Below are 12,533 nucleotides of genomic sequence, written 5' to 3' on the forward strand. Positions count from 1 at the left end.
GACTGGCATCAGTGACGCTGGGGACCTCTGGAGGACAGAGTTGGATCATCCACTCGGCACTTCTCGCGGAAGATTATTGAAAATGCCTTGTCTTTTGAACTGTGCGATTACTCCATCATTGAGGACAGCGATATTTGTGAAGACTCTCCTCCAGTGAGATTTTAATTGTCCACCATAATTTACGGCTGGATGGGGCAGGACTGCTGAACTTAGATCTGATCTGTTGATTGTGGGATCGCTTATCACGTTCTTATCACTTGTTGCTTTTATTGTTTGACATGCAAGCAGTGCTGTGATGTAGCTTCACCAGGTTGCCACCTAATTTTTCTGCTTGCTTGGTGATCTCCTGGCATGCCTCTGCACTCTTCATTGAACCCTTCGCTTGGTGCTGAGGGTAGAGTGGGAGATATGACGGGCTATAAGATTACAGGTTGTGGTAGAGTACAATTTTGAGGCTGTTGATGGGCGACAGCACCTCATGGATGCCCAGCTGTGAGTTGCTAGATCTGTTCTGAATCGATCCCATTTAGTATGACAGTACAGTCACACAACACAGAAGGTATCCTCAATGTGAAGACAGGACTTCATCTCCACAAGAACTGTGCAGTGGTAACTCCTGTCATGGACCGATGCATCTGTGGCAGGCAAATTGGTGAGGATGAGGTCTAGTAGGTTTTTCCTTCTTGTTGGTCCCCTCACCACCCGTCACAGACCCAGACAAGCAGTTTTAGGACTCGGCCAGTAGTGGTGCTACCGAGCCAGTCTTGGTGATGAGACATTGAAATCCCTTTGCCAGCATCAGTGCTTCTTCCAACTGGTGCTCAACATGAAAAAGTACTGATTCATCATCTGACGGTGGATGGTACATATAGGTACATAGAATATACAGTGCAGGAGGTACATAGAATATACAGTGCAGAAGGAGGTCCATCGAGTCTGCACCGACCCACTTAAGCCCTCACTACCACCCTATCCCCTTAACCCAATAACCCCTCCTAACCTTTTTTTGGACACTAAGGGCAATTTAGCATGGCCAATCTACCTAACCTGCACGTCTTTGGACCGTGGGAGGAAACCAGAGCACTCGGAGGAAACCCACGCAGACACGGGGAGAACGTGCAGACTCCGCACAGACAGTGACCCAGTGGGGAATTGAAATTGGGACCCTGGCGCTGTGAAGCCACGGTGCTATCCACTTGTGCTACCGTGCTGCCCAATTTGGTACGTGGTAATCAGCAGGAGGTTTGCCCTGGAGCCATGAGACTTAATGGGGTCCAGAGTCGATGTCGAGGACTCCCAGGGCTATTCCCTCCTGACTGTATACTACTGTGCCACCACCTCTGCTGGGTCTGTCCTGCCGATGGGACAGGACATACCCAGGGATGGTGATAGTGCGTCTGGGACATTATCTGTGAGGTATGATTCCGTGAGTATGACTATGTCAGACTGTTGCTTGACTAGTCTATGAGACAGCTCTCCCAATTTTTGCACAAGCCCCCAATTATTAGTAAGGGGGACTTTGCAGGGTCGACAGGACTGGGGGTTTGCTGCTGTAGTTTCCAGTGCTTTGATGTTAGGTGGTCAGTCTTTCCCGTTAAAGAACTCAATATAGGAAGGATGTGAAGGCTTTGGAAAGTATGCAGAAAATATTGACAAGTAAGATTCCGGGGATTTCCAGTGGCGCCAATGGAGTGAATGTTCGAACGGTTAGTAGTTCCCCCGGTCGAGGTAGAATTATCTGATCTTCCCCACCCGATTTGAGGGGTGTTTTGCTGACGAATGGTACAAAAGCACTGAAGGATTGCAATACTTCTCTGGTGGGGCTGATTTATGGCTTACCAGATGAGGACTGTAACAAAAAGGAGGCTACAGCTTGACTGAGAGAATAGTCGCAGTGCAACACAGAAAAAGATGGCGGAAGGAGCTGGGGCATCATTGCCCGCTCAGTGGTCTACAGAGCAGCTTGTGAACTTTTCGAACAAAAAGTTCCAGTAGCAGAGGAACTGCTACGGTGGTGAAGCCGCTTAGGGCAGCGATTGAGAAAGTGCAGGCACAGGGCCTAGCACTCCAGAAGGTGAAGGGGTCAACGGCGAGCATGAGGACCAGCTGGCCTCACTGGATGCAGAGATGTTGCTGGTGGCAGATAACCATAACAGGTTGAGGGAGAAGGTGACGGACCAAGAGACACATCTGAAGCTGGGGTATCAGACGAAGCTGAGGAAGGGGTGGGTGGAGTAGGTGTTCCACTCTGGGTTGGATATGAAGACGAGGGGATTTGCATGGCCAATCTGCCTACTCTGCACATCTTTGGCTTTTGGGGTAAGACCCAAGCAGACAGTGACCCAGAGCCAGGTCCTCAGCAGCATGAGGCAGCAGTGCCACCATGCCGTCGGTGCTGGTCAACAAGAGGGTGGCCTTTGAGGTCAGCAATTTCATAGCTGACCCTGGGGGCAGGTATGGAATAGTTAGTCGGGAAGCTTGAGAAGGCGCCTGTGGTGTTAGTGAATGTTGTGGGGGAGGCGGTGGCGCAGTGGTATTGTCACTGAACTAGTACACCAGAGACCAGGATTCGGGGACTCGGGTTCGAATCCCGTCACTGCAGATGGTGAAATTTGGGCAGCACGGTAGCGTAGTGGTTAGCACAATTGTTTCACAGCTCCAGGGTCCCAGGTTCGATTCCCGGCTTGGGTCACTGTCTGTGCGGAATCTGCACGTTCTCCGTGTGTGTGCGTGGGTTTCCTCCGGGTGCTCCGGTTTCCTCCCACAGTCCAAAGATGTGCAGATAAGTGGATTGGCCACGCTAAATTGCCCTTAGTGCCCAAAATTGCCCTTAGTGTTGGGTGAGGTTACTGGTATAGGGTGGAGGTATGGGCTCTTTCCAAGAGCCGGTGCAGACTCGATGGGCCGAATGGCTTCCTGTAAATTCTATGAAAAACAGGGATGGCATGAATTTTTTGAGGCGGGTTTTAGGGAAGATGATGTGGAGGTGCCGACGTTAGACTGGGGTGAGCACAGTAAGAAGCCTTACAACACCAGGTTAAAGTCCAACAGGTTTGTTTCAAACACGAGCTTTCGGAGCACTGCTCCTTCCTCAGGTGAGGAATTCCGGATAGATTTCTTTGTACTGGATAAGACGCTGTTGGCGGGTTGGTTGGTTCAGAGTATTTGACGATCGTGGTTTCTGACCACGCGTCTCACTGGGTGAATCTACGAGTGGTGGAGTTATGTGTATTTTGTTTGCGACGAGTATGATACGAAGGGAAAAAAAGGTGGTGGGCGAGGGTGACAGGAGGGTGGAGGGTTTTTTTTGGGGGGGGGGGCATGGGGAAATGGGGAGGCCGGGCTATTAGTTTTGTTACCTGCTGCCGAGGTTTCACTTCTGTATATCATGAAAAATGCCCTCAATAAAAATATTTCTAAAAATGATTCCAGGAAGGAGGGACTTCAGCTACATGGACAGATTGGAGAATCAGGGTTTGAGGGTTGGTCCGAAGTATTCAAAATCATAAAGGTTCTAGAGAGAGTAGATAGAAAGAAACAGATAGAGAGAAACTGTTCGCATTGGCAGAAGGATTACAAACAAAAAAATACCAATACAAGATGAATGGCAAAAGAACCAACAGCAACATTTATTTTTACAATACAGCAGGTAGTGAGGATCTGGGATACATTGCCTGAATGTGGTGGAGCCAGATTCAATCATGGCTTTCAAAGGGAAAATAAATAAACGCCTGAAGAGAGAAAATTTATATAGCTATAGGAACGATGGATGGGACCAGCTGAGATGCGCTGGCACGGACATGACTAATTAAAGCTCCAAAACCAGACTTGGCTCCTCACTCTGCAACTGGATCCTTGCATTTCTGACCCACAGACCACAATCAAAAAGAATAAACAATACTACCTCCACAATAGTCCTCAATACCGGGGCCCCGCAAGGCTGCGTACTTAGCCCCCAACTATACTCCCTGTACACACACAACTGCGTGACAAAATTTGGTTCAAACTGCATCTACAAGTTTGCTGATGACACAACCATAGTGGGTCAGTCTCGAATAACGATGAGTCAGAATACAGGAGAGAGATAGAGAACCTGGTGGAGTGTTGCAGCGACAACAATCTATTCCTCAATGTCAGCAAAACTAAAGAGATGGTCATTGACTTCAGGAAGCAAAGTATTGTACACACCCCTGTCTGCATCAACAGAGCCGAGGTGGAGATGGTTAACAGCTTCAAATTGCTAGGAGTGCACACCACCAAAAATCTGACCTGGTCCACCCAGGCCGATGCTACCACCAAGAAAGTACAACAGCGCCGATACTTCCTCAGGAAACTAAGGAGATTCAGCATGTCCACACTGACTCTTACCAACTTTTACAGATGCACCATAGAAAGCATCCAATCGGGCTGCATCACAGCCTGGTATGGCAACTGCCCAAGACCACAAGAAACTTCAAAGAGTCGTAGACACAGCCCAGTCCATCACACAAATCTGCCTCCCATCCATTGACTCTATCTACACCTCCCGCTGCCTGAAGGTGTATTTTCGTTTTATTTTATTTTCATGTACTAAATGATCTGTTTGAACTGCTCACAAAAATACATTTCACTCTACCTAGGTACACGTGACAATAAACAAATCCAAATTAACTCTACCCATTCCATTCTATTAAGATTAAAGGATCATTTAATTGGGGTGCTCAAGGTGATTTAAAAAATGATACAGTTGGCTGAAGGTGTAGTGTCAGGCAAGGGGGCTGATCCTTAAAATTAGTGCCACATCACTAGAAGAGCAGTGGAAACCTGAAATTCGCCCCAGAAAGCTGCTGAGGTTAAGTCAATCAAAAGTTTAAAAACTAATCATAATAATAATAATCTTTATTGTCATAAGTATGCTTACATTAACATTGCAATGAAGTTACTGTGAAAATCCCCGAGTCACCACATTCCGCCGCTTGTTCGGGTCACAGAGGGAGAATTCAGAATGTCCAAATTACCTAACAGCACATATTAGGGGACTTGTAGGAGGAAACCGGAGCACCCGGAGGAAACCCACGCAGACATGGGGAGAACGTGCAGACTCCATACAGACAGTGACCCAAGCCGGGAATCAAACATGGAACCCTGGAGCTGTGAAGCCACAGTACTAACCACTGTGCTTGATAGATATTTGTTCTGCAAAGGTATTCAAGATTGAAGTTATTTGTTAGGCACAGATATTAAAAGTTCAAGCAACAATGTAGATCGAGAAAGTTAGGATACAGATTGCCATGATAAAGTGGAAGAGAATGAAGGGGTCGAATGCAATGTGCTAAGTTATGCAGATTCATGGATGGCAAAAAGCCAGGAATTTACCACAGCGAGAACAAGCCATACTTCATTTAAGATGAACACATGGACAAGGAACCACACAGTGCAACAAACTAGCAGGCTGCTACAAACAGAATTTTAAATACATTTGTTGAATGGCCCCCTCCTGTTCCGATGGCAGGGGCACCATTGTAGAAGCACACCAAAGATCAAATAATCATCATGACGATGGCGCAGTGGTTAGGACCGCTGCATCACAGCTCCAGGGACCCAGCTTCAACTCCAGCCTTTGGTGACTGTCTGTGTGGTGCTTGCACCTCCTCCCAGTGTCTGTATGGGCTTCCTCCGGGTGCTTCAGTTTTCTCCCAGTCCAAAAAGTGCAGGTTAAGTGGATTGGCCATGTTAAATTTCCCCTTAGTGTCCAGGAGGTTAGTTGGGTTACTGGTATAAGGTGGAGGTGTGGGCTTAAGTCGGGTGCTCTTTCCAAGGGCCGGTGCAGACTCGATGGGCTGAATGACCTCCTTCTGCATTGTAGGGATTCTATGATTCTATCAGCCAACCTGTTGTCCATGTTCCCAAGAAAGAGTATCGAGTATCACGAAGCAGAGGTAGTTTTAGAGATAAGTTATAGATTTGAGTGTAATTTAGTATTTCTGGGTAAGAAAGGGTAAAACCCGAGTTGGATTCATGTTCACAAAGGTGTTTGCAGGTATGAGGGTTTTGATTTCATTTTAAAGAGCATCTCTATTGTGCTTATACAGTTTACAGCATGAAAAGTAAACAAGAGCTTGGAGAAAGAATGAGTTGCTACTTAGCAACCAGGGGCTACTTTAGGAAAGGAAGTCCTTGATATTTGTTTCACTGAACTCAACAGCAAATGGAGCTAGACAGTAAGAGGGAAGGTAGCTCTCACAGTCCTGTTAAAAGCAGGAGAACCGGCACCACAGTTGTTAACACTGCTGCCTCACAGCACAGAGGTGCCAGGTTCAATCCCAGCTCTGGGTCACTGTCCGTGTGGAGTTTGAATATTCTCCCCGTGTTTGCGTGGGTTTCACCCCCACAACCCAAATATCTGCAGGGTAGGTGGATTGGTCACTCTAAATTGCCCTTTAATTGGAAAAATGAATTGGGCATTCTAAATTTAAATTAAAAAGCAGGAAAGCCTTCCAACGGAATAGTGGGCAAGAAAGCAAGTCCAAGAGAAACTAAAGGTCAGTTAGTTCTGGAAACTAGAGAATAAAGAGACGTTTTCAAGAAGATGGAGGAAAAAAGGAAAACAGGAACTGGAATTTGAGACTGGGTGAAACTGCCCAGAAACTGCCAGATATCTGAAGCAATCGTACGGTCGATGTCCTTATTCATCTTTGGAGCAATAGAATTCAGTTGGGGACTGAGTACCTGGGATATTGTGTGGACGTTTGAAAGCTCTTGACTATTCAAGACAACGCAATATTGAAAGGACAGTTAGAAATCCTGGAAGTGCATCCTTGCTGAAAACAGCTAAAGGAGGAAGGGGGGTGATAAAAGGGGGTGAGGGTGAGGAGGCAGGATGAGAGGGGATGAGTGCGAGGGGGGTGAGTGAGGGTGAGGGATTATCAGAGTAAGGGATGATGAGGATGAGAGGGGGGCAAGGGTGAGATGAGTGAGGGGGGCGAGGGTGAGGGGGGCGAGGGTGAGGGGGGCGAGGGTGAGGGGGGCGAGGGTGAGGGGGCGAGGGTGAGGGGGCGAGGGTGAGGGGGCGAGGGTGAGGGGGCGAGGGAGAGGGGGCGAGGGAGAGGGGGCGAGGGAGAGGGGGCGAGGGAGAGGGGGCGAGGGAGAGGGGGCGAGGGAGAGGGGGCGAGGGAGAGGGGGGCGAGGGAGAGGGGGCGAGGGAGCGGGGGAGCGGACGAGGGGCGAGGGGGAGGGGGGGCGAGGGTTTTGGGAGGGGACGAGGGGGATTGGGGTTTGGCGACGGGGAGGGTGGGGCGAGGCGATGGGGGGAGGGGGCGAGGCGAGGGGAGGTGGGCTCGAGGGGAGGGGGGCCGAGGGGAGGGGGGGGCTGCGGGAGGGGGGGGCGAGGGGAGGGGGGGGCGAGGGGAGGGGGGGGGCGAGGGGAGGGGGGGGCGAGGGGAGGGGGGGCGAGGGGAGGGGGCGCGAGGCGACGGGGGGGCGAGGGGCGGGGGGGCAAGGGGAGGGGGGCGAGGGGAGGGGGCGGAGGGGAGGGGGCGAGGGTAGGGGGCGAGTGGCAAGGGGGCGAGGGAGGGGGGCGAGGGAAGGGAGGGGGGCGAGGGAAGGGAGGGGGGCGAGGGGAGGGGGGCGGAGGGGAGGGGGGCGGGCGAGGGGAGGGGGCGAGGGGAGGGGGAGGGGGGGGGAGGGGAGAGGGGGGGGGGGGCGAGGGGGGGGGGGGGGCGAGGGGAGGGGGGCGAGGGGAGGGGGGGCGAGGGGAGGGGGCGAGGGGAGGGGGGCGAGGGGAGGGGGGCGAGGGGAGGGGGGCGAGGGGAGGGGGGCGAGGGAGGGGGGCGAGGGAGGGGGGCGAGGGGAGGGGGGCGAGGGGAGGGGGGCGAGGGGAGGGGGCGAGGGGAGGGGGGCGAGGGGAGGGGGGCGAGGGGAGGGGGGCGAGGGTGAGGGGGGCGAGGGTGAGGGGGGCGAGGGGGAGGGGGGCCGAGGGGAGGGGGCGAGGGGAGGGGCGAGGGGAGGGGGGCGAGGGAGGGGGGCAGGGGAGGGGGGCGAGGGGAGGGGGCGAGGGGAGGGGGGCGAGGGGGGGGCGAGGGGAGGGGGGCGAGGGGAGGGGGGCGAGGGGAGGGGGGCGCGGGGAGGGGGGCGAGGGGAGGGGGCGAGGGGAGGGGGGGGGCGAGGGGAGGAGGGGGCGAGGGGGCGGGGGGCGCGAGGGGAGGGGGGGGCGAGGGGAGGGGGGCGCGGGGGAGGGGGGGCGAGGGGAGGGGGGGCGAGGGGGAGGGGGGGAGAGGGGAGGGGGGGGGGGGGGGGGGGGGGGGGAGAGGGGGGGGGGGGGGGGGGGGGGGGGGGGGGGGGGGGGGGGGGGGGGGGGGGGGGGGGGGGGGGGGGGGGGGGGGGGGGGGGGGGGGGGGGGGGGGGGGGGGGGGGGGGGGGGGGGGGGGGGGGGGGGGGGGGGGGGGGGGAGGGGGGGAGGGGGACGGCGGGGGGAGGGGGGGAGGGGAGGGGGGGGGGGGGAGGGGGGAGGGGGGGGGGGGGGAGGGGGAGGGGGGGCGAGGGGGGAGGGGGGAGGGGGGACGGGAGGGGCAGGGGGACGAGGGGGAGGGGAGAGGGGGGAGGGGGGGAGGGGGGAGGGGGGAGGGGGGGGGTGGCTGAGGGGAGGGGGGCGAGGGGGGAGGGGGGGAGGGGGGGTGGGGGGAGGGGGGCGAGGGGGAGGGGGGAGGGGGATGGGGCGAGGGGGGAGGGGCGAGGGGGAGGGGCGAGGGGCGAGGGGGAGGGGGGCGAGGGGGAGGGGGCGAGGGGGAGGGGCGAGGGGGAGGGGGAGAGGGGCGAGGGGGGGGGGCGAGGGGGAGGGGCGAGGGGGAGGGGGCGAGGGGGAGGGGGCGAGGGGGAGGGGGCGAGGGGGAGGGGGCGAGGGGGAGGGGGCGAGGGGGAGGGGGCGAGGGTGAGGGGGCGAGGGGGAGGGGCGAGGGGGAGGGGGCGAGGGGGAGGGGGCGAGGGGGGCGAGGGGGCGAGGGGAGGGGGCGAGGGGGCGAGAGGGCGAGGGGGAGCGAGGGCGAGGGGGGAGGGGGAGGGGGGCGAGGGGGCGAGGGGGCGAGGGGGGGGGGGGGGCGAGGGGGAGGGGGCGAGGGGAGGGGGCGAGGGGGAGGGGGCGAGGGGGAGGGGGCGAGGGGGAGGGGGCGAGGGGGAGGGGGCGAGGGGGAGGGGGCGAGGGGGGAGGGGGCGAGGGGGGGGGGGGGGGGGGGGGGGGGGATGGGGGGGGGGGGGAGGGGGGGGGGGGCGGAGGGGGAGGGGGGGGGGGGGGGGGGGGGGGGGGGGGGGGGGGGGGGGGGGGGGGGGGGGGGGGGGGGGGGGGGGGGGGGGGGGCGAGGGGGGGGGGGGGGGGGAGGGGGAGGGGGGGGGGGGGAGGGGGGAGGGGGGGGGGGGGGGGGGGGGGGGGGGGGGAGGGGGGGAGGGGGGGAGGGGGGGGGGGGAGGGAGGGGGGGGGGGGAGGGGGGAGGGGGCGCGGGGGGAGGGGGGAGGGGGCGGGGTGGGGAGGGGGGAGGGGCGTGGGTGGAGGGGGGAGGGGCGGGGGGGGATGTGGGAGTGGGCGGGGGGGGGGGGGAGGGGGGAGGGAAGGGGCGGGGGGGAGGGGGAGGTGTCGGGGGGGGGGGGAGGGGGGGCGGGGGGGCGGAGGGGGAGGAGGGAGGGGGGGAGGGAGGGGGGAGGGTGCGGGGGGGAGTGGGGAGGGGGCGAGGGGGAGGGGGCGAAGGGGAGGGGGCGAAGGGGAGGGGGCGAAGGGGAGGGGGCGAGGGAGGGGGCGAGGGAGGGGAGGGGGCGAGGGAGGGGGCGAGGGGGGAGGGGGCGAGGGGGAGGGGGCGAGGGGGAGGGGGCGAGGGGGAGGGGGCGAGGGGGAGGGGGCGAGGGGGAGGGGCGAGGGGGAGGGGGCGAGGGGGAGGGGGCGAGGGGGAGGGGGCGAGGGGGAGGGGGCGAGGGGGCGAGGGGGAGGGGGCGAGGGCGAGGGGGCGGGGGCGAGGGGGCGAGGGGGAGGGGGCGAAGGGGAGGGGGCGAAGGGGGAGGGGGCGAAGGGGAGGGGGCGAAGGGGAGGGGGCGAAGGGGAGGGGGCGAAGGGGAGGGGGCGAGGGGGAGGGGGCGAGGGGTTGGGGGCGAGGGGGCGAGGGGGCAAGGGGGAGGGGGACGAGGAGGAGGGGGTGAGGGGGGATTCTAACTGCTGACTGAATTCGACTTGTATCTGCTGCCTGAATTGGGATTGTATCTGCTGACTGAATTGGATTGTATCTGCTGACTGAATTCGGATTGTTTCGGCTGACTGAATTCAGATTGTATCTGCTGACTGAATTCGGATTGTATCTGCTGGCTGAATTCGGATTCTATCTGCTGACTTAATTGGGATTCTATCTGTTGACTGAACTCGGATTCTATCTGCTGACTGAATTGGATTCTAACTGTGATAACTGAATTGGGATTGTATCTGCTGCCTGAATTGGGATTGTATCTGCTGGCTGAATTGGGATTCTAATTGATGACTGGAATTGGGATTGTATCTGCTGCCTGAATTGGGATTGTATCTGCTGCCTGAATTGGGATTGTATCTGCTGCCTGAATGATGGAAGCAGCATCTCCTGCCTGAATTGGGATTGTACCTGCTGCCTGAATGATGGGAGCAGCAGCTCCTGCCTGAATTGGGATTGTATCTGCTGCCTGAATGATGGGAGCAGCAGCTCCTGCATGAATTTGGATTGTATCTGCTGCCTGAATTGGGATTCAATCTGCTGCCTGAATTCGGATCATATCTGCTGCCTGAATTGGCATTGTATCTGCTGCCTGATTTGGGATGGTATCTGCTGCCTGAATTGGGATCTGCTGCCTGAATTGGGATTGTATCTACTGCCTGATTTGGGATCTGCTGCCTGAATTGGGATCTGCTGCCTGAATTGGGACCTGCTGCCTGAATTGGGATGGTATCTGCTGCCTGAATTGGGATCTGCTGCCTGAATTGGGATGGTATCTGCTGCCTGAATTGGGATCCGCTGCCTGATTTGGGATCCGCTGTCTGATTTGGGATCCGCTGCCTGATTTGGGATCCGCTGCCTGATTTGGGATCCGCTGCCTGAATTTGGGATCCGCTGCCTGAATTGGGATCCGCTGCCTGAATTGGGATCTGCTGTCTGAATTGGGATCTGCTCCCTGAATTGGGATCTGCTGCCTGATTTGGGATCTGCTGCCTGATTTGGGATGGTATATGCCGCCTGATTTGGGATCCACTGCCTGATTTGGTATCTGCTGTCTGAATTGGGATCTGCTGCCTGATTTGGGATCTGCTGTCTGAATTGGGATCTGCTGTCTGAATTGGGATCTGCTGTCTGAATTGGGATCTGCTGCCTGATTTGGTATCTGCTGTCTGAATTGGGATCTGCTGCCTGATTTGGTATCTGCTGTCTGAATTGGGATCTGCTACCTGATTTGGGATCTGCTGTCTGAATTGGGATCTGCTGCCTGAATTGGGATCTGCTGTCTGAATTGGAATCTGCTGCCTGATTTGTGGTGGTATCTGCTGTCTGAATTGGTATCTGCTGTCTGAATTGGGATCTGCTACCTGATTTGGGATCTGCTGTCTGAATTGGGATCTGCTGTCTGAATTGGGATCTGCTGTCTGATTTGGTATCTGCTGTCTGAATTGGGATCTGCTGTCTGAATTGGAATCTGCTGTCTGAATTGGGATCTGCTGTCTGAATTGGAATCTGCTGCCTTACCTCATTGTCGGCTCCTCGCTCGCGCTCCCGGGCTCTTTCTTGCTGTGATTCCGCTGTCGGCGTCTGAGAGAAAATTCTTCTTTTTTTTGTTCCACTTGTCACTCACTTGGCAAAGAAGCAGCGAGTTGAGCCGCCAGAATTCACGGGAGAATACAAAGCGGAGAGCCCGAGGAATAATAAATAAATAAATCCGCTGGATCGCTGCAAAAAAACCGGCTCTGCGACGAGAGAGAGAAAGTAAGCCCGGTTCCCTCAGAAAATGTTACTGAGCGGGGAGGGGGAACTTCTCTGAAACCATTCCTGAGGAGAGGGGGGTTGTTTTTCCTCAGGCTAAATTATATTTTATATTTTCAAATGATTAACGGTCTGGGCCGGCTCGCGCTCGCACAACCGCTCACAGATTGGCGCCCGCTCGCCGGATGTGGCCGAGCCACCGCAAGCTGCCAATCACAGACCGCAGTGACCGACCGGCCGGCCAGAGCCCCGCCCCCTGCTTTCCCGTCAATCACCACAGTCACTTCCGCCTCTGCCGCCCGGCCGCCTGTCAATCAGCAGCAGCCGAAACCCCGCCTCCCTCCCTCACCTCCGCCCTCAGCGCCCCCGCCTGGCCGGCCAGCGGCATGACGTCCACTGCTCAGCTTTGGGCAGTGGAGAGCTCTTCTTCTCCAAGTGTCCCTATCTTCTTTTATCTTCCGGATGGCTTTTCCCATTTGTGCCCAACATGTTTCCCCTCAGTACATAGAACATAGAACGATACAGCGCAGTACAGGCCCTTCGGCCCACGATGTTGCACCGACATGGGAAGTCAAAAACTAAAGG

At 57.6% G+C, this 12,533-nt stretch overlaps 2 protein-coding genes across 4 annotated transcripts in view; both read right to left on the reverse strand.

Moving 5' to 3' along the window:
- Positions 1 to 12,151, reverse strand: part of enah (ENAH actin regulator) — a 482,877-nt gene extending 470,726 nt beyond the window's left edge. Inside the window, exon 1 of one of the 3 annotated variants that reach the window (XM_038798926.1) lies at positions 11,715 to 12,151. The gene's annotated coding sequence lies outside the window, so the exon portion shown is untranslated. The remainder of the gene's footprint in view (positions 1 to 11,714) is intronic. The other 2 variants (XM_038798924.1, XM_038798927.1) reach the window with 2 other exon arrangements.
- On the reverse strand, positions 728 to 9,713 carry LOC119966919 (basic proline-rich protein-like; the record flags this gene model as incomplete). The annotated part of the gene is given in 7 exon segments (XM_038798877.1): positions 728 to 849; positions 7,537 to 7,719; positions 8,086 to 8,566; positions 8,568 to 8,803; positions 9,023 to 9,115; positions 9,157 to 9,325; positions 9,327 to 9,713. Coding segments are annotated over 7 exon segments (1,671 nt in total), but the record flags the coding sequence as incomplete, so codon positions are not given.
- Positions 12,152 to 12,533: the final 382 nt, after the last annotated feature.

Source organism: Scyliorhinus canicula, chromosome 6 (assembly GCF_902713615.1).
Source record: "Scyliorhinus canicula chromosome 6, sScyCan1.1, whole genome shotgun sequence".
NCBI lineage: Eukaryota > Metazoa > Chordata > Chondrichthyes > Carcharhiniformes > Scyliorhinidae > Scyliorhinus > Scyliorhinus canicula.